Below are 18,564 nucleotides of genomic sequence, written 5' to 3' on the forward strand. Positions count from 1 at the left end.
TTCAGCTCTCCCCGGATTCATCCGTGGTCCGTCCGCGGACTAAAGGTTTAAGGCTGCGGATCCTTGACGGCCGTGCCCGAATCTCATCAATCTGCAAGCACACCGCAGACCCTCACACACACACCGGAGAGAGAAGAGTCTGGGCACTGCAGAGCATCCACCGAGACTAACCGAGGACAATCCAAGCACGATAGACTTACTTTGTTATCTTGTCCATTATTTATCATTGATACACATATGAGTCACATCAAAGTGAATTGATCATGAGTTCACGAATTGATCCTGTTGGTCACCGGCAAGCTACATCCCATGCCTCAGGGCCATTGGTCAATGCTTTGTCGCGGACGCTGGCTCGTCGGGAAGCCAAATCTGCCCGGCGAAGATTGACCGTCTTGCCTAAGGAGACGATTGATTTCTCATCAAATGACTTTTTATCACTCGGGACATCTTCAGCTTTTAAAGATCGTTATTTGGCTCATTTGAATAATGCGCCGGAGTCATTTCCCTTCGCAAGCGGAGGCTCACGATTATTGGATGGAAACTCGCATTATGCGGAGGAGCTAGAACAATTCGTCGCGGACTTTCATCAAGCACCAACGGCCTTATTATTCAATTCCGGATTTGATGCAAATGTTGGTGTTCTATCAAGTATCCCACAGCCCGGGGATTTGATTCTTTATGACGAGCTGATTCATGCGAGTGCGCATGAGGGAATGCGTCTTTCTCGAGCCGGGAAACGCATCATGTTTCCCCATAGCTCCGCGGCGGGCATGCGTGATGTTCTCAAAGCCCAGATCTACGACGATTCGGGAGTTCGTGATGGTACGAAAAATGTGTTTGTGGTCCTGGAGTCCATTTACAGCATGGACGGTGATGTAGCCCCTATCAAAGAGTTCATTGACGTCGTAGATGAACTTCTACCTCGACAGAATGGGTATTTTGTGGTGGATGAAGCACATTCTACCGGAGTATTCGGTCCCCGTGGTGCTGGAGTCGTTCAGGAACTAGGTCTACAGGATCGTATGTTCATTCGTGTACATACGTTTGGAAAGGCATTGGCCAGTCACGGGGGTAAGCCTAATCTTGACTCTGGCTGTATTTTGACTCCACTAGATGCTAACGAATTGCCTTGTAGCCATGGTTCTCTGTGGTCCAGAAACGAAAGACTATTTAATCAACTATGCGCGGAGTCTCATCTATACTACAGCGTTGGGTTTCCCGTTCCTTGCCTCTATTCGTACCGCATACGAGCTTTTATCGACTGGCGAAACGGAACATGTGAGTATTTTTAATAACTTCAACCAGGCGGGCCTGACGAAGAATGTAATAGTTTCGACCGTACTAACCATGTGAAACAGTTACAAACAAAGCTACAACACTTAATACGACACCTTCATACGCGGCTACACCATCTTCGCGCGAGCCAGTCGGTCCTCTTCGAGGTCGATCATTTTCCAACATCCCCGATCTTCTCATTACGAACTTCAAAACCTCGACAGTTGGCGAGTGCTTGTCAGCAGGACGGGTATATTGTTCGTGCCATTATGCCACCCACCATTCCAGAGGGTAAAGAGCGGGTTCGCGTTTGTTTGCATTCTGGCAACACAGAAGAAGAGATTGACGGCCTCGTTCAAACTATCCAATCGTGGCTTGATCAATGCGAAGTGAGAAGTGCTAATTTATGATCCATTCTTGGATTGAAAACGAATGTGGGCTTTTGATTAAATCCCTCTTATCCAAATGCAATTGACGCCGGTACCATCAATCATGGGGCCGATCTATGTACGATGCTATTTCTGACTTGCTGTATGTTATGACTGCGCTATAATAATTTTGAGTTCTGGGAGGTCTATTGCAACGGGGCTTTATCCTTGTACTCTGGTTTCTTAGGGCAAATTTCTTTTTTCGAGTCATGTCCCCCAATAAAACCTTTAAAATGGGGCTGAACTAGACAAAGATGACATTCTACTTGACGGATTCCCAAAAGCAAACTGTACTGCTCGATATGGCAGCCCGGTTAGACATGAGACCTGACATCAAAAGCAGACTGCCTTTCCTAGCTGGTGGCTATAGATTATAGTCTTGACCAGGGGTCGAGAGGTCAAAACCCAACGGAGCAGAGCTACGGATGAGCGAATATCAAGCCGGGCTATAATGGATCCATAGCAGTTGGAATGGGTTTCCAATCGGCCTTGATCATCTGGCTGGCTGGAACAGCTAAGGCTGCGTGGAATGGTAGAAGACCCTGTATCCTTGCATCAAGAAATCTCTAGATCATGGTTTGTTCCCGCATAGCCCCGTTTGTCCATGATCGAGTTCCGGATCAGTTACCACTTGGGACGACTAGTCCTCGAGCAAGTCCATTCCAACACTTCGCAACGCGCCAACAGCCCATTCGGGGTATTTACTTTTATTACCCTGGTAAATGTCGGAGAAGAACTTGCGGATGAATGCAGGGTATCTATCCTCGATGATGGCTTGCCGTGCGGCTCCCATAAGATTCAGGAGATAGTGGACATTATGGACTGTCAGACTAGAAGATGGAAGAGAGGTGGTTAGCAGTCCATCATTTTCCCATCCGCATTTCAAACTAGCAATGGACCAACTCACAGGTGGGCGCCAACAGTTTCCTTAGCGGTAATGTGATGCATATACGCCTTAGTGATTCCAAGTCCCCCTTGGTCGGCGGGGCGGCAACAGGCACATTTGCAGCCCTCTTCGATCGGGGTGAAGTCGTTGGCATAGCAACTATTTCGAAGATTCAATGTTCCAGAAGACACGATGGCATTTCCGAATCGCTAGGCTTTGTTAGACAAGGACGTAAGCTATTCATGCCAATTGAAAAACTCACTGCTGTCCGAGTTGGCCATACGCAGTCAAACATGTCTGCACCAAGAGCCACCGCAACTATTATATCTTCGGGGTATCCCTTGGGGGAGCGTTAGATTGTAAAGGCAGCCAGCTAGATGTAGGCAAACGTACCACACCCATGACATATCTGGGTTTGTGTTCTGGGAGGAGGCTAGTGCAGGTATCTACCCTTTGAGTTGATCAGCAGGCGTTCTTCAATTATATGAGAAGAAGGAATTACAACGTGGAGGGTCACATACACCTTGCAGAATTCTTCCTTCGCTTCACCTCCTGATAACCCTCCAATGGCAATACCAGGAGTATCTCGAGCTACCATCTCAGCGCAGCATTGTTTGCGAAGTTCTAAATCCAAACCACCCTGGATAATACAGAAAAGATTCTGGGTTTCTGGGTTCTTATGCGCATCGATACACCGGTCCAACCATCGCACTGAACGCTCCATGGCCTCCTTGATACGGTCATAATCCGGAGATGTTGTCGCAATTACATCATCCAATTGCATGATAATATCGGAGCCAATCGAATTTTGGAGGGATATTGAGTGTTCGGGGTGAGAAGCCTGTTTCGTTGATCAGTGGTTGGCTTCGATTAGGGCAGACACGCCGAGGGAAATGTGATACATTGGGGAACCATCATGCGGGCTCAGGAAACGCACGCCCTCTTCGGTGACTGTAGCCAACTTCAGAAGAGAAACCATCTGGAAGCTAAATAACGTCACAGTCACAATCAGTTCGCCGGTTCTTTGCTGTTGGGGAGTGTATATCGAGCCAGTCCTCTTACCCTCCACTATCCGTCAAGAGGTTGCGATCCCATCCTTGCAATTGATGTGCACCACCCACCGAATCCAAAACTTCTTGACCGGGCTTAAGGCCAAGGTGATATGTATTATTAAGGCAAAGCATACATCCTGTATCCCGGAGTTGATCGTATGAGAGGCCCTTGAGAGAGGCTTGTGTCGCAACAGGCATAAAAATGGGCAATGGCACGGAACCGTGAGGCAATTCGAGGGTCGATGCGCGAGCTTTCGTAGTCTATTAAACGTCAAAGGAAATCGATGTCAGTTGTTTGCGATTACTATCGAAGAGTAGCGAGTGTGATTCGGGCTTGAATACCGAGCATTTCGCGTGATGATGCAAAGTCAATGCAGACGGCATTGCTTTTTGAGATTGTGTGGAAGTCGACATATTCGAAAATCGAGTCGACAAATGATCAAAACCCCTCAGGCGAGATCGCAAGACTCGGTGGACTTGCATGGAGGCATTTGGAGGGGTCGAAGTGATTTGCGCCGCGCGAAGGATGATTTTCTGCCTTATGGCCTTATGGCATTGGTGCCTTACATATGAGGCGGCGATTAACTAAAAAAAAATTATATAAATAAACACTTGGTACACATTTCTGTTTATGAATGTCATACATTAGATAGATTTTAATGTATAAACTAACATAACATTTAAGTATACGGGGGTCGTATAGTTAATGACTGCAGCTATTCGGTTACTGCATGGACAGTTTAATTCCAAGCTTGGATTCGTAGATATTTGATTTTTATCTGACTACTTCGTATCCTTTCGGTAAACTACTAGGTAGTAGTCCCCGGACTAGCCACTGTGTCGCACAGCCCTACCTGGAGGTAGAGATATACTATATTTCGTAGATATATACTTATATACTAGGTAGTATATATCTAGAGTGGTGGTGGAATTGAATCCAGGGAAATTCAATTCCAGTTGTAACACGCCTATGCACTCTGCTATTACTGCAGTTTATATATAGGGTTATCTTAAATCGAGCTTGATCTACTTGACTTAGACTACTTTTTACAACCTTGTACATTGGAATGTAAATTGCTGATTCTTCTTTGAAGTATAAAATTGCTGGTCGTTCGATTACTGTTCGATTCTGCTAAGGTTTTCCGCCTTCACCATATCAACTTCAATTTCAAACTTCAATCTTCGACCACTTCCTCTTCTACTTTCCTCGCATTTCGACTCGCCTTCGTCTCACTTAGATCCCAGATGGATGATCATTTGGATTGCGGGCTGGTCACTGCAATTCTATGGCTCCCCGCAGAGGTCATGATTCCCGCCCTCGTTCAGCGGGGCTGAACCAAGCGGATGGCGATAGAGTCAAGAAATCTGTAGCTGCCAGGCCCAAGCGTCCCGGTCGCCCATTCAAAATCCCTCGCAGTCATTCTTCACGGTCTCAGTCGAGTCGATCCAGTATATCGGCTTCGCCGAGGGTAGCAACACCTGTGCGACAGCGCTCTCTGTCTATTCTTGAAACGCTACCGGTTGAGGTGATTGAGAAGATCTTTCTTTATTCACTTAATCTTCATCTTCCTCGTGCTTCGTCTGTCCTTGCGGTGGCTCTCTCACGGGAAAAAATCTATAGCCTGCTTATTATTTTGGCATTATGGAATGATCCCCTGGAAACCAGTCCGCTTAATCCTGCAATGGCAAGTATGCTTGCGCCGCTGGAATACGCGCCACTTACCCGAGGTCACCGCGAAAGTCTTCAAGCAGCGCTGTTCCGATGTAAATGGTGTACAATGGAGCGCGTTCGCGAACAGATACCTAAGGTTATGATCCTGAATTTGTATCGTCTCTGGGTCGATACTGGTGTGGAAATGGATCCGGACCAGCGCGTTGTCTTTGATCAATTCATCAAACGAGACGATGCTTCTCCACTTGTCTTACAGGGTAGCGGTGGGAAGTTGGATCAAATACTGGATCAAGCAGCACGCCGCTTTTCCACAAGTCATGGCCCACAGGAGTATAAACTCCGCGTTGAACCGAACGTCAAAATCCAAATACTTTCGCAGACTACGGGTGCTACTACTACTTGGCCAGCAATTGAGCTTCTAGAATTCCCTATTCACCTTCTTCGTGGTAGAATTGCTGGATTCTCTTCTGAAGATGTTGCATTCCTCGAGATGTTGCGTCTGTGTTCGAATAACTTCTACGAACATGATGGCGTGTGTAAGTTTTCAACAGTGACCGCTGTGAATAGAATGTACCTACATCAAGGTGTGCGAAATGCAATTCGCAATCGCAATTTGGAAGCACTTGTTTCGCTTCTCAAGATTGACGAGTTTATTTACCGTGCTAGACAAGCCGAAGCAGGCCGCAATACTTTATATACAATTCCGTCTGACCACTTTGTGACAATCACCATCATGTGTCGCAACAATCCAGCCCTAAGTCTGGCGTTCTTCGCAACCCTTGTCCGTGCCAGCGCAGAATCTATACCTATCGATTCCCTCGAGGTCACGGAGTGGATTGTTGAGAATGCCCACTTGGCAGAATTGAATCCCACAAGATATAAAGAGACCAATGGCAGATTTGCACACTGGCTGTCCAATTTTATCCTCCGGTTACCTGCACGTCTTGAATCTTTGCCCAGCCACCCGGAGACTCAGTTGTTCTTCTGTGGACAATTGAATTTATCGGAATCCGAGGCCTGTCGATATTTCGAAGAAGTACTCCAGCCGTGGAATGAACCCATCATGGACTACATGACAGAGAGTTCGTTTCATCCAGAAGAATTCTGGATCAAGCATACTAAGGAGCTTTCTTAGAGAAAGTTTGTACCAATAGTTAGTATTGTACATTAACTAATAGACATAGATCATCAACCACGAGCCACCGAATATGAACAATGACGAGGTTTGTTACTCTGGAGCTCCCCCTATCTGATTTATCTTTCAATTCTTTAATTCTGTCGGACTCTGTGTACTTGATAAGCCAATCGAATAAGCGGCTCCATGATGCTGTTAGGTTATATAGACCAGGTAGTGTCGTCCTTGAGAAGGTCTGGAATGGCTTCATGTGGGCGAAGTCTCCTCAATGCGCAATATATATGCTATAGAGAGTGTCTGGGCTGAATTGGAATGATGTTTGTATTTCCAAGGAATATTTAAAGAGTGAATCCGAAGAATATCTTCTTTCTCTTTTTCTGTTCTCTTTTTTGCTTCGATGTTGTATAGTTGTGGTCTTGTAAGATCATTGTAAATTACCAATAATACCTACTTCATGATACTGGATTAGTCATACACTTGACATCCTTCTCTCTTCGTCTTCTTCAACATATCGTCAACTTGTCAAGTCGAACAATTTACTTTGCTAAGACTGCCCTCATCTCTATTGAAAATCGATGTATTCTTACAAATCACAATTCAGTGTGCCTTTGACTCTGCCGCCAATGAACAATCTCCTGCCCGCCAAGTGAGGCTGCGGCGGTGACATCAATCCCCCGCAGTCCCGCTTTAGCTTCTCCAACGCCCTCATCGATCAACATTTTGCCATATAAAACATCATGGTCTTTACGTTTACGCTGCCCACCACTTCTCCACTGTCATTTCAGACATTTATTGGCTCGACCTCACATCCTTCTCTCCCGCAATCCGCTTCTACTGCCCGGCATGCCCTCCGTCTCGCCTTAAAAGCACATAAGCGACTTCCTCGAGGCCCCCGTCAGGACGCTCATCTCCCGATAGTTCTGTCTGCGCTCAACGAATATATTCCTTACATCTCGGCCATATCATACGGTTTGCGTAGACAAGTTCTTTCAGACGATACAGTCGTCGAGGATCCTAGAGGTTACAATGTGGGAAATCCAGGTACTGGGGAGGACATCGAGATCACGGTGCGCGCGGAAATTGAGTCGGAATGGAAGCCAACTTTATCAGCTAGTAGTGGGATCAATATAAGATCGAGTGCCACAACGCCCGGGGCTACCTCAGGCCGGTCCCGCGGTGGCCGAATTTCCGGCCGAGGAATCGAATTCGAGTTCGCATTCACGCTCACGACATTGGGGTACGTGCTGAGTCGCCTTGCGCGTGCCGCCATTGTTGAGACCCTCTACTCTAACACTACGCCGACAAATGAACAACGTACGATAGCCTTCCAAACCGCAACGAAACACCTCCTCCAAGCGAGTTCTGTCCATGGTCTACTGGCGACGTCACCAATCTTCACGGCGGCGACGGCTTCCTCAGTTTTAGATATCAATGCGTCTACCCAGTCGGCACTTTCTTCGCTTGCTTTAGCGGAGGCCACTTTATTGGCGGTATTGAAGGATGACGCGTACGTCGCAGCTTGTATCCAGGCCCGCAACCCTAATGACCGGGAATGGATGGTTCGTGCACCAGAGATTCCCAAGGTTCGCGCCTTACTCTTTGCACGATTGTGTGTTCGCGCGGCAGAATATGCGGAGCAAGCTGCCGTGGGACTGGGAGTTGTGGGGTCTGGAAAACCAGGTCGACTGGAGGAGGAAGTGACTCGTTATTCGGGGGCGTTAGGCCGTGTGGCTCGTGCCCGTGCTTGTCGGTTCTTTGGTATAGATGCAGAACTCGCTGGAAAGGTTGGTGAAGGTATTGCATGGCTGCGGGCTGCAAGAACCTCCCTAGGACTGCGAGGCCAGGGCACATCATCACCAGCAGATGAAGCTGGCACCGCTTCTAGCAAAGGTGGATTATCCAGATTCAAACGTGAATGGACAGAGCGTCGCGAACATCGAAAAATGGAAAAAGATGCTGGTGGTTCGCGAGGCGTGAAAGGATCTTTAGACCCTGGAGATGATGCAGGCCGCGGAGAAGAAGGGAATGTGATTGACATGCTCGAGACGAAGTGGACGAAAATGAACGATACTGTGAGTCTATTTAAGCTTAAAGGAGAAAGGAACACAGCCATTAACCTTTTCTCTCACTAGATCAATACTCAGGCCATCCCTCCATCAGCTCCATTATTAGCCAATCTTCCGTCGGGGCGTGACATCCACACGCCTCCTCCACCATACAATCCACCACCCATTGACGAGGACCAATTCCTCCGTATGCGTGCGCCTCCAAGTGACCATCAAGACTTACATTTCGCAAGCGATCCCGACGACAGCGAGGATGAAGAGCCATCACAAACGCCAGGCATTCCTGGTGGCTTTCCAGACCGGACGCAGACCGCATCCAACGTATATTACTGATATGCATGATCTATTCAAGTTCAATATATCCGTATCTAGCATGCAAATATCATCTATGGGCATATTATAGTTTCGAGGTTGGGGATCTAGTGTAGTAAATGTGCGTCTAGTCAGTCAGAAATTCTACTATATCCCAATAGAACTACGCTGTGAATAACTTCAAAGGTCACTTTTCATAATTTTCGCCCTAGAAGTTCTTCACACTTCTTTTTTCTGGGTATCATGTGGGTTTTATTATTATCCAATATACGCCCGTGAAATGATCAGCGTTTTGCAATCCAGTCGACCGGCACTCGACCATTGACATCCTTATTGATCGGATTCACTTTGCCTGTTGACAACAGCAGGCGTACAGCTTCGACGTTGCGATATCGCACAGCGTATGATAATGGAGTGTCGCCTTGTTTGTCTCGGGAATCTGGTTGGATATCCTTCTGGGCCAGAAGACACTTCACGACCGCCATCCCACGATCGACGGCTTCTTTTCTTCTCGGATCTTGCTCTTTTATTTGGGCGTTATTCGTGGATGGTGATTGTGGTTGTGCAGGAATTGTCCCTTTCAGCAAGCTGATTATTTCCTTCTCGTCCCTCACTAGATGAGGATCCCTATGGGTAGACGACCTCATGGGAAATCCCTGCATAATCGCCCATGCTAGTGGCGATTGACCATTAGTGTCTTGAGAGTTAGAGTTGACAAGGCCGGTATCCAGCAATTTTCTGGCCACGCCTACTGCGCCGGCCCCAGCTGCAAGTGACAATGGAGTTCGCCCTCGAAGATCACTCTTGTCGAAGTCAATCGCTTTGAGGGACAACAAGAAGTCAACAACATCTTCATGACCCGCTTCAGCAGCCAGTGATAAGGCCGTTTGGCCTGTTGCTGATGTCCACCCGGTATCCACTTGGCCAGTCTTCCAAAGTAGTTCCATGATACCTCTGAATCCCTTACGCGCGGAGATGGCAAAGGGAGACCAACCGAGAGCATCTTTCAGTTCCGGTTGAGTATCATCCCTCTCTAGAAGAACTTCAACTATGTTTTGATGTCCCCTTTTGGTAGCAACAAGTAGTGGCGGTTGAGTATAACCAATGCTGATGTTGGGATTCACCCCTTCGATCTCCAAGATGGCTTTCAAAGCACCGGCATGACCAAGATTCGCCGCCTTTTCCATACAAGCCACGTAATTCGTCATACTGTAAGGTAATTCTTTCAAACATCGCCGTACAAGATTCTCGTTCCCACCTACTGCGGCTGCGGGAAGATTCCATTCAATCAATTGAACTCGATCATCGGCCAAGAGAGCGTCAACAACTTCTTCTTGTCCATCCCGAAGAGCGAAATTGAGACCATGCTCCAAGAATTGCTCTGTAAATCTGGCTGGTTTAAACCCACGCGCAATTTCCGGTGTCACTTTCTTCGACCGATCTAGTATAACCTTGACGACTTGTGCTCGTCCCTTGAAGATGGCCCAGTCGAAAGCCCGTTTGAGAGTATAAAATTTGGCGTCAACAGTGAAAATCTTCACATCATGATCAAGGATCATCTTAACAATCCCCGCATGGCCTTGGTCGGCGGCATATTCGATCGAACTACGAATCTCGTCCGGGGACTTTGCTTGGCGGATATCGATAGTTGGATTAGCCCCACGGGAGAGCATGGCGTGAGCAAGACGTTCGATTCCTTCTGCACAAGCCCGCCATAGAATAAAATCCCGGCGGTCACTTGGGACTCGATCGTATAGAAATCCTTCATGTTGAAGTAATTCGTATATCCAGCGGTTTGTTCGCATGAAGGCAGAAATTGTAGCGAGAGAGTGGAGATGGCGGGCCACCATACACACAAGCTCGGGAGGTAGTTTGAGCAATGACATCTGGATGGGATCAGTCAATTGTTTCTTTTCTTTACTTTCCATAGGGATAATACCATAAAATGAAATTCCCTCCAACATCTCCTTCTCCTACAGCTTCTCCCAACTGATCCACCAAAGAAAAAGAAAAGAAAAGAGGAGAAAAAGAAGAGGTTGAAGTGCAGTTTGCCTACAAACGGGGATCATCATGCACGCTAGTCCAGATTCGGTAATTACCACGAGCTTGTCCACTACCAATTGGACTAAAACAGCATGGAAGGAGAAGAAAGGACGAGGAAGAGATATGAAATGATGAAAGTATTGTTGATGCCTGATCCTAATGTACTCCCTGAACCGTAATAATTGAAAGAAGAAACAAATTATAAACTGGTAAATGGAAAGCAAGCAAAGAAGTATCTATAATCTTCACTGAAGGGGATCCACCCTCCGTCTATCCAGCATAAGTTGATTCATTCGTTTAGTTAGTGTACTGCTTTTGCAGAGTCTTTGCAATAGTTTGCAGCTGGATATTGCTGGTACCCTCATAGATAGCACCAATCTTGCTGTCACGGAACATCTTCTCGGCGGTGCCTTCACGAACAAAGCCCATGCCACCCATCCATTCGACAGCTGAACCGGATACTCGACCAGCAACCTGAGAAGCGTAGAGCTTGGCCATGGCGGCATCTTGCACAAAGTCTTGTCCGGCTTCCTTCTTACGGGCAGCGTTGTAGACTAGAGCGCGGGCGGCGGCAATCTCAGTGTAGGCCTGCGCAATCTGATGTTGCATGCCCTGGAATTCACCAATAAGCTGACCGAACTGCTTGCGGTCATTCCAAACGTAGCTGAGGGAGAATTAGGGTTAATTTAATCAAATAAATATGGGGGGGTATAGAATGGGGCCCCATTATACGCACCGAGCGGCATTTTCCCAAGCCCCAAGAGCCAGACCAGTCATCTGGGCAGCAATACCAATACGTCCCTCATTGAGGATGTTGATGGCGATCTTGTAGCCTTGACCCTCCTCACCCAGGAGGTGGCTCTTGGGAATCACGACATCGTCGAAGTTCAACACACAAGTGCTGCTAGCGCGAATTCCGAGTTTCTTCTCCTTCTTGGCAATAGAAAAGCCAGGAGTGCCCTTTTCAACAATGAAGGCAGTGATACCCTTGTAGCCAGCGCTAGGGTTCAGGTTGGCGAAGACGATAAAGAATCCGGACTCCATGGCGTTAGTAATCCACATCTTGGAACCATTAATCTTGTAACCGTCAGCCGTCTTCTCGGCCTTGGTCTGCAGAGCAAAAGCATCGGATCCTGAAGCAGGCTCTGAAAGACAGAATGATCCGACGGTGCCGGTGCTAAGCTTGGGAAGCCAGGTGCGTTGGGCCTGAGCATCTCCGTAGCGCATGATAACGGTGTTGACCAAGGTATTGTGGACATCAACCATGACACTGACACTTGGATCGATCCGGGCGAGTTCTTCGATTGCTACAATGGCTGCGGTGAAGTTCATGCCAGCTCCACCGTACTCCTCGGGGATCTCAATACCCATCAGACCTTGCTCAAAGAGCTGTTCCACCACAGTTGGGTCCATAGTCTCCGCCTCGTCCATCTCTCGTACTTTAGGGCCAATCTGCTCCTGGGCGAACTTCTGGACAGTATCGGCCATCATGGATTCGGTCTCGGACAAAAGGGTAATAGGAGTGGGGGTGAGACTGGAGAGGTCAGCCTCTCGCCGGCGAAGAGTGGTCGAGAAAGCATGAGTAGTGCTAATTTCAGAAATTTAATTAGTACTATATTCCAAATTGAAAACTCAACTCAGCCAGCTAAATAAAAGAGAAAGAAAACCCTCTCCTGAGAAGGGAGTGAGTCCAGATTGATAAGATACCTCGGGGTGCGGGCAATGCGGGCGGTACGGGCAGTCACTGGAGTGGCCAGACGAGCAGACGGGAGGCGCGACAAGGGGCGCAAAGCACGAGCTAGGGAGGTCATGGCGGGATGAACAGGTCTGTGAATCACAAAAGAGTAAAAATGAGGAATAGACGAGTAAATCAAAGAAACAACAAAAAAAAGAATGGAAGAATCAACGAAGGACGAACTGAAATCACGAGGAAATCCGGGGGGGGAAACCTCGGCTATCGGCGGGCAGAGGCGGTGTACTCTTTTGTACAGTATACAGTATAGTATAGTATATAAAGAATGGGATGATTGTATATAATAATAATTCGATATATTAAATAATTGAATAATATCAACTATTTCGAATACTGTTTTCAGTGAATCACTTTGTATTCATTTACATAGTGTAGTGCATTTCCTCTGGAATTCTGTATTCAGCCGAGGTTGTTTAGTCAGCATCTCCGACCTCCGCAACTCCTCGGATGAGATTCTTAATTCCTTCGCCTCTTAATGTCATCTCCCAGGCTTTGATGGCCTCTTCAAAGGGGAAAATTGTTCACTCGACCAGAGTTGAGTAGAGCCAAGACCATTCCATAATCTCCAGGGGCATATCGCCATGCCGTCTTGTCAAGACGGTCTCCTTCTCACACATATTGATGATAGGTACCGTTAGATTGGACTCGGTTGAACCGAGTCCAATTTGGAACTACGACTCCTCCCGGGCCTGATGCATAAAGTCCGGTTTGCAACGAAGATTCCACTCCCGTACACTACAGAACTATATCGACACCGTCGCTGAGATTCAATGTATTCTTTCATTCGACTGGCTTCTTCCTCCGGATGAGACGAGCTGATATTCGGGAGAAATATTGGACATCCCAGATAATCTCGCGCAAAGTCTAGTTTGGTCTGGTTGATATCGGAAATGATCACTTGTTTGGCTCCAAACGCTGTGGCCGTCGCTGCACATAACAGACCGATAGTCCCCGACGCTTGTACCAGGACAGTATGACCGGGAGTGATATCTGCCACCCGAGCTCCATGAATTACAACACTCAACGGCTCGACCAAAACAGCTTCTTCAAGTGAGAAATTTTCGGGAATCGGATACACAAAATCCTCGGGTGTGCGGAATAGATGGGTCAGAGTCCCATGGTTATTGAGGGGAGGATCCGCGGCAAAGCTCATCTCTGGACAGATATTATATCTCCCTGCCTTACATTGTTTACATCGTCGACGAGAGAAACTAGCTCGATGGCAAAGCGGTCGCCAGGAATCACTTTTGTCACTGCCGGTCCAATTGAGTGCACGATACCTGATGCCTCATGACCCATGACCAGTGGTTGCTCGTCAGAGACCATTCGAAGTACCCCGCCGTGTTTCCAGAAATGGGCCTATGGAATTGGAAATTAGCAAAAGAGACCCTGGTGAAAGGAAGAGGGATTTGTGGGGACTCATATCGCTCCCATACACACCCACATACGCGATGCGAACTAATATATCATAGGGATCACTGAGGGTAGGGACATCGCGGTACTCAAGTCGAGCTTTCCCAGGCCCGTAGAGTAGGCAGGACAAATTATTCTGAAATTATGATCAGCGATTCTCCTTGGTGTAAGATGATAGAATATGCAAACAGCTTCAGACATTGTAATTTACTCGACAGATCAATCATGGGATGAACTTAATTGGGTGAACTAGAACTAGATAATGCGTTTGGAAATACGTTTTGTGAATCTTGGGCCTTCGTCTAATAGTTATATCGGATACTGGAATATCTATCGGGGTGCTGTCAGCCGAAATCAACTTCCCAATGGACTTAGCTACATTATGACATCTATTCCAATTAGATCCAGGCTATATCAATCACACTAATTTGGGTTCTACTATCTGATAGCTGTCGTACATGACGGAGATAATTCCACATGAAGCCTTTCGGTCGACTGTCGGCCGAAAATGCATAGCAAACAAGTAAAATGCCATCTTACAGTCCATAACATCTTGAAACTAGCCTTCTTTCTGTCGTCCTTTTTACCAAATCAAAATGGTCCGAGTAATAGTATAATAAGCGGGTGATAGGTCTACTGAAATGAACGGTAGGCTGTTGATGGTTTTGATTTGAAGTTGATCTTACCAAGAAACTATGAGAGCGTTGGCCCTCGAGAATAGCAGCACAGATAGCAGTGCACTAGCATTGTCATAGCCTGCAATCTAAAGCTGTGGTCTACGGAATTTCTTCAGCCTCCTCATACCGTACCGTGCAATCAAAATAGTTCCCAGCATACATCCCGATACTAAAACCGTAAAGGCTGGGATACTCTCTTCGAATGAGTTGATCACATTCATCCCGAAGAGGCCAGCAACAAAAGTTGACACGGCAAATCCCAGCATCCAAATCTCCAGCTGAGCCTCAAAGATCATAATTTCATTGCGCCGAATATCAAGAACGGACTGGATAGTGTCTATTGTCCGGTTGACGTCGCCAATCAGAGAATTAGCCGATTCTGCAATGGCATCGACATTTTTGTTGTATGCCTCGAGTAGATATTCGACCTCTTGATGATCAGCAGATAAATGGGCATGGCCCGCTCGTCGATCCGTCAAATACATCATCGCCATATCTTCGTCGTTGCTGAGGATTTCCTGAAGAGCCGAGCGTACCTGTCGAGCACGTTGCTCGGTGTTTACCAGTCTTTTCCCCTGGCGCCGAAGCCTACGAAGAGCTGTATGAACTGAATCCTCCTTCTGTGAATCAGACAGGCTTCGCTCAACATCGCGACGGATCAGGACACTCTCGGCTTCTAGCGTCGCGATGACAGCCGCAAGTGCCGCATCAAGAACTCGGTGCTCGAATGACAATTGACCGGAGAGACCGACCGCTAGTCCCTGGGGTGTCTGCAGTCTGGTATGTAGATCCTTCAAGAGGACATCGTGAATCCGAACATGATTGTCCTCCGATTCTAGAAGAACAAGTAACATCTTATTCGACTTGATCAGAAGCCTAAGACTGAAAAGACTGGCAAAGATTGTATCTGGGCGAACCAATATATGCGGAAGGCCCGTGGATACAAGGTCGATGTTTCTTAAATCCCGTGCGTCCAGGTCATAATCCTTCGCGATTCTAGCCTTGGTCATATTCTGGCGTGAAGGCTCAAGTGAACTATCCGCATGAAAAAGCATACATTGAATTTCCGTCGATTCATTCAGACGACTCCGAGATAACGCGAGGGAAAGATTGAAAACCTCATGGTTGAAGGAATCATCTCGTTTGACCTCATTCGTTGGTATTGTATGAAGGGGTTGAGGTGTGGATGTGTTTACACCTCGCTTGTTCACTGGTCTTGATTGTATTAATGCTGCTGGCAAACAGCTCCAACGCGGACGGGAAAGTATGGATTTTCCCGGGAGACCATGGCTCATCAACGGAGTTAAAATATCCAAGCACTGCCTGCGCATGATTTGAAATCTATCATGAACAATGATTAAGATAGTATTGATGGGAAGAAAGCTTGTATTGAATGAAAGGCCGAAGTTGTTGAAACGTCAACGTCAACCGAAGGGGCCGATATAAGATTAGTCAGCGCATTGAGAAATGGACAATGGCCATTTTGTATTGGATCAATCGTGAAAAAGTGAAAGGTGTATTTAAGCAGTAGAATAGAATAGTGGGAAAAGAATTTAGAAAGAACAAGTACATTGGACAGTTTTGATACTTGACACTCCGTCTAAGTAAGGGAAAAAAGAAAAGTAAACGATGGAAGAAGAGGATGGTGCAGCTAGACCAAAGGATTAGGCTAGTACTGTATAGTTAATATCTATTAACTCTTCTACAGTTATATAAGAGATTCATATAATAATTTATGGATTCTGGAATTTAATTACATGGACAGTTTCAACATAGATCCTCTGAGAGCAAAGACAGTGTATAAGATTGGATATTCAGTTGAATGTGGACCATCTGGTAGAGTACCTACGCAAGTGGATATCTAAGTACTAACTAGATGCAATATAAAGAAGACTCGGAGGAATCTCAACCTCGGAATCGGTATTTAGTATGGCAAATGTATATGAATCTAAATTTGACACAGCTACCTAGTTGGGCTATTACTGTCCTAGGTAGTTAGTAAACTAGGCTAGGTATGCACAACTTCCATTGGCATTTAATTGATCGAGGAAGAGAAAGGCAAAGATGGTAATTCTAGCAATGGACAAGTACAATAGAATGCGATTAATGTTGCATTTCAAGTATTGCCTGAGATGATCATGGAGCAACGAATTGATATGATAAATGGTGTAACACCAGTTTGAGACTACTTTCAATTCGAATTCAGCAATCATAAATCCCAAAAGAGTAGTCCGAGCTCCATGGCCAATGGAATTCTCCCCAAGGCCCACGCGAAACGGCCCCAGTGGAGAAGCATGAGGGGAAAGTGGCTGAACAGTGCGCTTGGCGTGACAGCGCGAAGTCAAAGGAGAGCCGCGTCTGGAGGAAGCGAGATGAGAATCATTTTCAGTCTTGTTTGAAGCCGCGACGCTTTCAATTATGACCTTGTTGCTGGCATATTTAAGCCTTCTAGTGGGCTTGAGTGCACAATCTTCGACTGCATCTGGCCTCAGCAATATCAAGAATGTGGTGGTTCTGGTACAGGAGAACCTTTCATTTGACCATTTCTTCGGTGGCCTGACATATAATTCGAGTATCGATGGTGTTGTCGATGGTAAATACTGCAATCCATCCAATATATCCGATTTGGCCTCCCCAAAAGTTTGCGCCAAAAACACAGCGCAGAATATCGCGTCCGAGGACCCCAATCACAGCATCGCAGGCGGCAATATGCAAATATTTGGAAGTTATCATCCCTTAATCGGCGACAAACCTGCAATGCAAGGGTTTATCACAGAACAGCGGGCTTCTTATGAACAAGATAATCTGACACGCGCAGCCGAGGTCATCAACTACTTCACGCCCAATCATATCCCCGTTTTCAACGCGATCGCGGAGAACTTTGTGCTTTTTGACCGATGGTTCGCTGCTGTTCCTGGCCCAACAAACCCTAACCGTGCCTATTTGACCTCGGGGACTTCATATGGCCATGGAATGAATGATGATGCTTTCAATCAATCGGCCCTCCCGCAAAGATCTATTTTCGAACAATTATCGGAGAGAGGGATCTCGTGGGCGAACTATGAGAACTCGACTCGATCCAATCCCCCATTTCTACCCGACGCCCTATTTTATAAGTGGACAGCCAATTCGGATAATGGTCGCAGCAGAATACATCCTATCGATCAATTTTATAAGGATGCCAGTGCTGGAAATCTTCCCTCGTTTAGCTGGATCAACCCAGAGTGTTGCAACTACATGTCAATGCACCCACCATCCCCGATTAACATGGGCGAGAACTTCGTGAAGGGGATATACGAGGCTATTCGGGGCTCCCCACAATGGAACGAGACTCTTTTTATCTTGACATTTGATGAGCATGGAGGTTTCGCCGACCATGTTTCTCCACCCGAGGATGTACCACCAGGAGACAGCCTGACTTATACTGAAACGGCACCTGATGGAGAACCCTATAATTTTCACTTCAATCGACTGGGCATTCGTGTTCCAACCATGCTCATTTCTCCCTGGGTAAGCAAGGGGCTGGTTCAGAACAAACCGGTGGACGGCCGGGGTGAATTCACCCACACCTCGATATTGAAATTTTTATCCGATCTTTGGGGCCTTGACATTCTCACTCCTCGTGTGGACTGGTCGCCATCCTTGAGTGATTTTATAGGTTCTGAGTTTCGTGAAGACACGCCTGTCAGCTTGCCAGCTCCCGCAGACTTTTAAGATACCCTAGTTAGTCTGTTTTAGATAAGTCGGGGATGGCCTCGCTGGAAAAATAATCGTATTTACTTCATTTCTCCCGAGTTCAACATATTCTTGTGTGATCTAGCGTAAAGAGTATTGTACATATCTGGAGCTCAC

The 18,564-nt window shown here is 46.8% G+C and overlaps 9 protein-coding genes across 9 annotated transcripts; 4 read left to right on the forward strand and 5 right to left on the reverse strand.

Annotated features, from left to right (window-relative positions):
- Nucleotides 1–263: 263 nt before the first annotated feature.
- N7469_001832 (aminotransferase class I/II-fold pyridoxal phosphate-dependent enzyme) lies at nucleotides 264–1,685 on the forward strand (the record flags this gene model as incomplete). The annotated part of the gene is made up of 3 exons (XM_056640752.1): nucleotides 264–1,071; nucleotides 1,136–1,278; nucleotides 1,359–1,685. 3 exons carry the CDS (start codon nucleotides 264–266, stop codon nucleotides 1,683–1,685), a joined length of 1,278 nt encoding a protein of 425 aa, XP_056506509.1.
- Nucleotides 1,686–2,343: 658 nt separating this feature from the next.
- N7469_001833 (tRNA-ribosyltransferase family protein) lies at nucleotides 2,344–4,124 on the reverse strand (the record flags this gene model as incomplete). Its single annotated transcript, XM_056640753.1, has 8 exons — nucleotides 2,344–2,533; nucleotides 2,611–2,798; nucleotides 2,852–2,929; nucleotides 2,983–3,040; nucleotides 3,111–3,430; nucleotides 3,527–3,575; nucleotides 3,652–3,902; nucleotides 3,984–4,124. The coding sequence occupies 8 exons, from the start codon at nucleotides 4,122–4,124 to the stop codon at nucleotides 2,344–2,346; spliced, it is 1,275 nt and encodes a 424-aa protein (XP_056506510.1).
- Nucleotides 4,125–4,927: 803 nt separating this feature from the next.
- On the forward strand, nucleotides 4,928–6,448 carry N7469_001834 (uncharacterized protein; the record flags this gene model as incomplete). Its single annotated transcript, XM_056640754.1, has 1 exon — nucleotides 4,928–6,448. One exon carries the CDS (start codon nucleotides 4,928–4,930, stop codon nucleotides 6,446–6,448), a length of 1,521 nt encoding a protein of 506 aa, XP_056506511.1.
- A 737-nt stretch (nucleotides 6,449–7,185) lies between these two features.
- Nucleotides 7,186–8,847, forward strand: N7469_001835 (pH-signaling protein PalC; the record flags this gene model as incomplete). Its single annotated transcript, XM_056640755.1, has 2 exons — nucleotides 7,186–8,520; nucleotides 8,581–8,847. The coding sequence occupies 2 exons, from the start codon at nucleotides 7,186–7,188 to the stop codon at nucleotides 8,845–8,847; spliced, it is 1,602 nt and encodes a 533-aa protein (XP_056506512.1).
- Nucleotides 8,848–9,110: 263 nt separating this feature from the next.
- Nucleotides 9,111–10,754, reverse strand: N7469_001836 (ankyrin repeat domain-containing protein; the record flags this gene model as incomplete). Its single annotated transcript, XM_056640756.1, has 1 exon — nucleotides 9,111–10,754. One exon carries the CDS (start codon nucleotides 10,752–10,754, stop codon nucleotides 9,111–9,113), a length of 1,644 nt encoding a protein of 547 aa, XP_056506513.1.
- A 412-nt stretch (nucleotides 10,755–11,166) lies between these two features.
- On the reverse strand, nucleotides 11,167–12,680 carry N7469_001837 (acyl-CoA dehydrogenase; the record flags this gene model as incomplete). The annotated part of the gene is made up of 3 exons (XM_056640757.1): nucleotides 11,167–11,533; nucleotides 11,606–12,457; nucleotides 12,577–12,680. 3 exons carry the CDS (start codon nucleotides 12,678–12,680, stop codon nucleotides 11,167–11,169), a joined length of 1,323 nt encoding a protein of 440 aa, XP_056506514.1.
- Nucleotides 12,681–13,256: 576 nt separating this feature from the next.
- Nucleotides 13,257–14,236, reverse strand: N7469_001838 (GroES-like protein; the record flags this gene model as incomplete). The annotated part of the gene is made up of 4 exons (XM_056640758.1): nucleotides 13,257–13,775; nucleotides 13,808–13,981; nucleotides 14,067–14,171; nucleotides 14,225–14,236. The coding sequence occupies 4 exons, from the start codon at nucleotides 14,234–14,236 to the stop codon at nucleotides 13,257–13,259; spliced, it is 810 nt and encodes a 269-aa protein (XP_056506515.1).
- A 562-nt stretch (nucleotides 14,237–14,798) lies between these two features.
- Nucleotides 14,799–15,722, reverse strand: N7469_001839 (CorA family magnesium transporter; the record flags this gene model as incomplete). Its single annotated transcript, XM_056640759.1, has 1 exon — nucleotides 14,799–15,722. The coding sequence occupies one exon, from the start codon at nucleotides 15,720–15,722 to the stop codon at nucleotides 14,799–14,801; it is 924 nt and encodes a 307-aa protein (XP_056506516.1).
- Nucleotides 15,723–17,130: 1,408 nt separating this feature from the next.
- Nucleotides 17,131–18,426, forward strand: N7469_001840 (putative phosphatidylglycerol specific phospholipase; the record flags this gene model as incomplete). The annotated part of the gene is made up of 1 exon (XM_056640760.1): nucleotides 17,131–18,426. The coding sequence occupies one exon, from the start codon at nucleotides 17,131–17,133 to the stop codon at nucleotides 18,424–18,426; it is 1,296 nt and encodes a 431-aa protein (XP_056506517.1).
- Between the last annotated feature and the right edge of the window lie 138 nt (nucleotides 18,427–18,564).

The sequence above is a fragment of the Penicillium citrinum genome, assembly GCF_028827155.1.
Source record: "Penicillium citrinum strain IBT 23319 chromosome Unknown utg000001l:1.0-4955037.0:1.0-4956770.0, whole genome shotgun sequence".
In the NCBI taxonomy this organism is placed as follows: Eukaryota; Fungi; Ascomycota; class Eurotiomycetes; order Eurotiales; family Aspergillaceae; genus Penicillium; species Penicillium citrinum.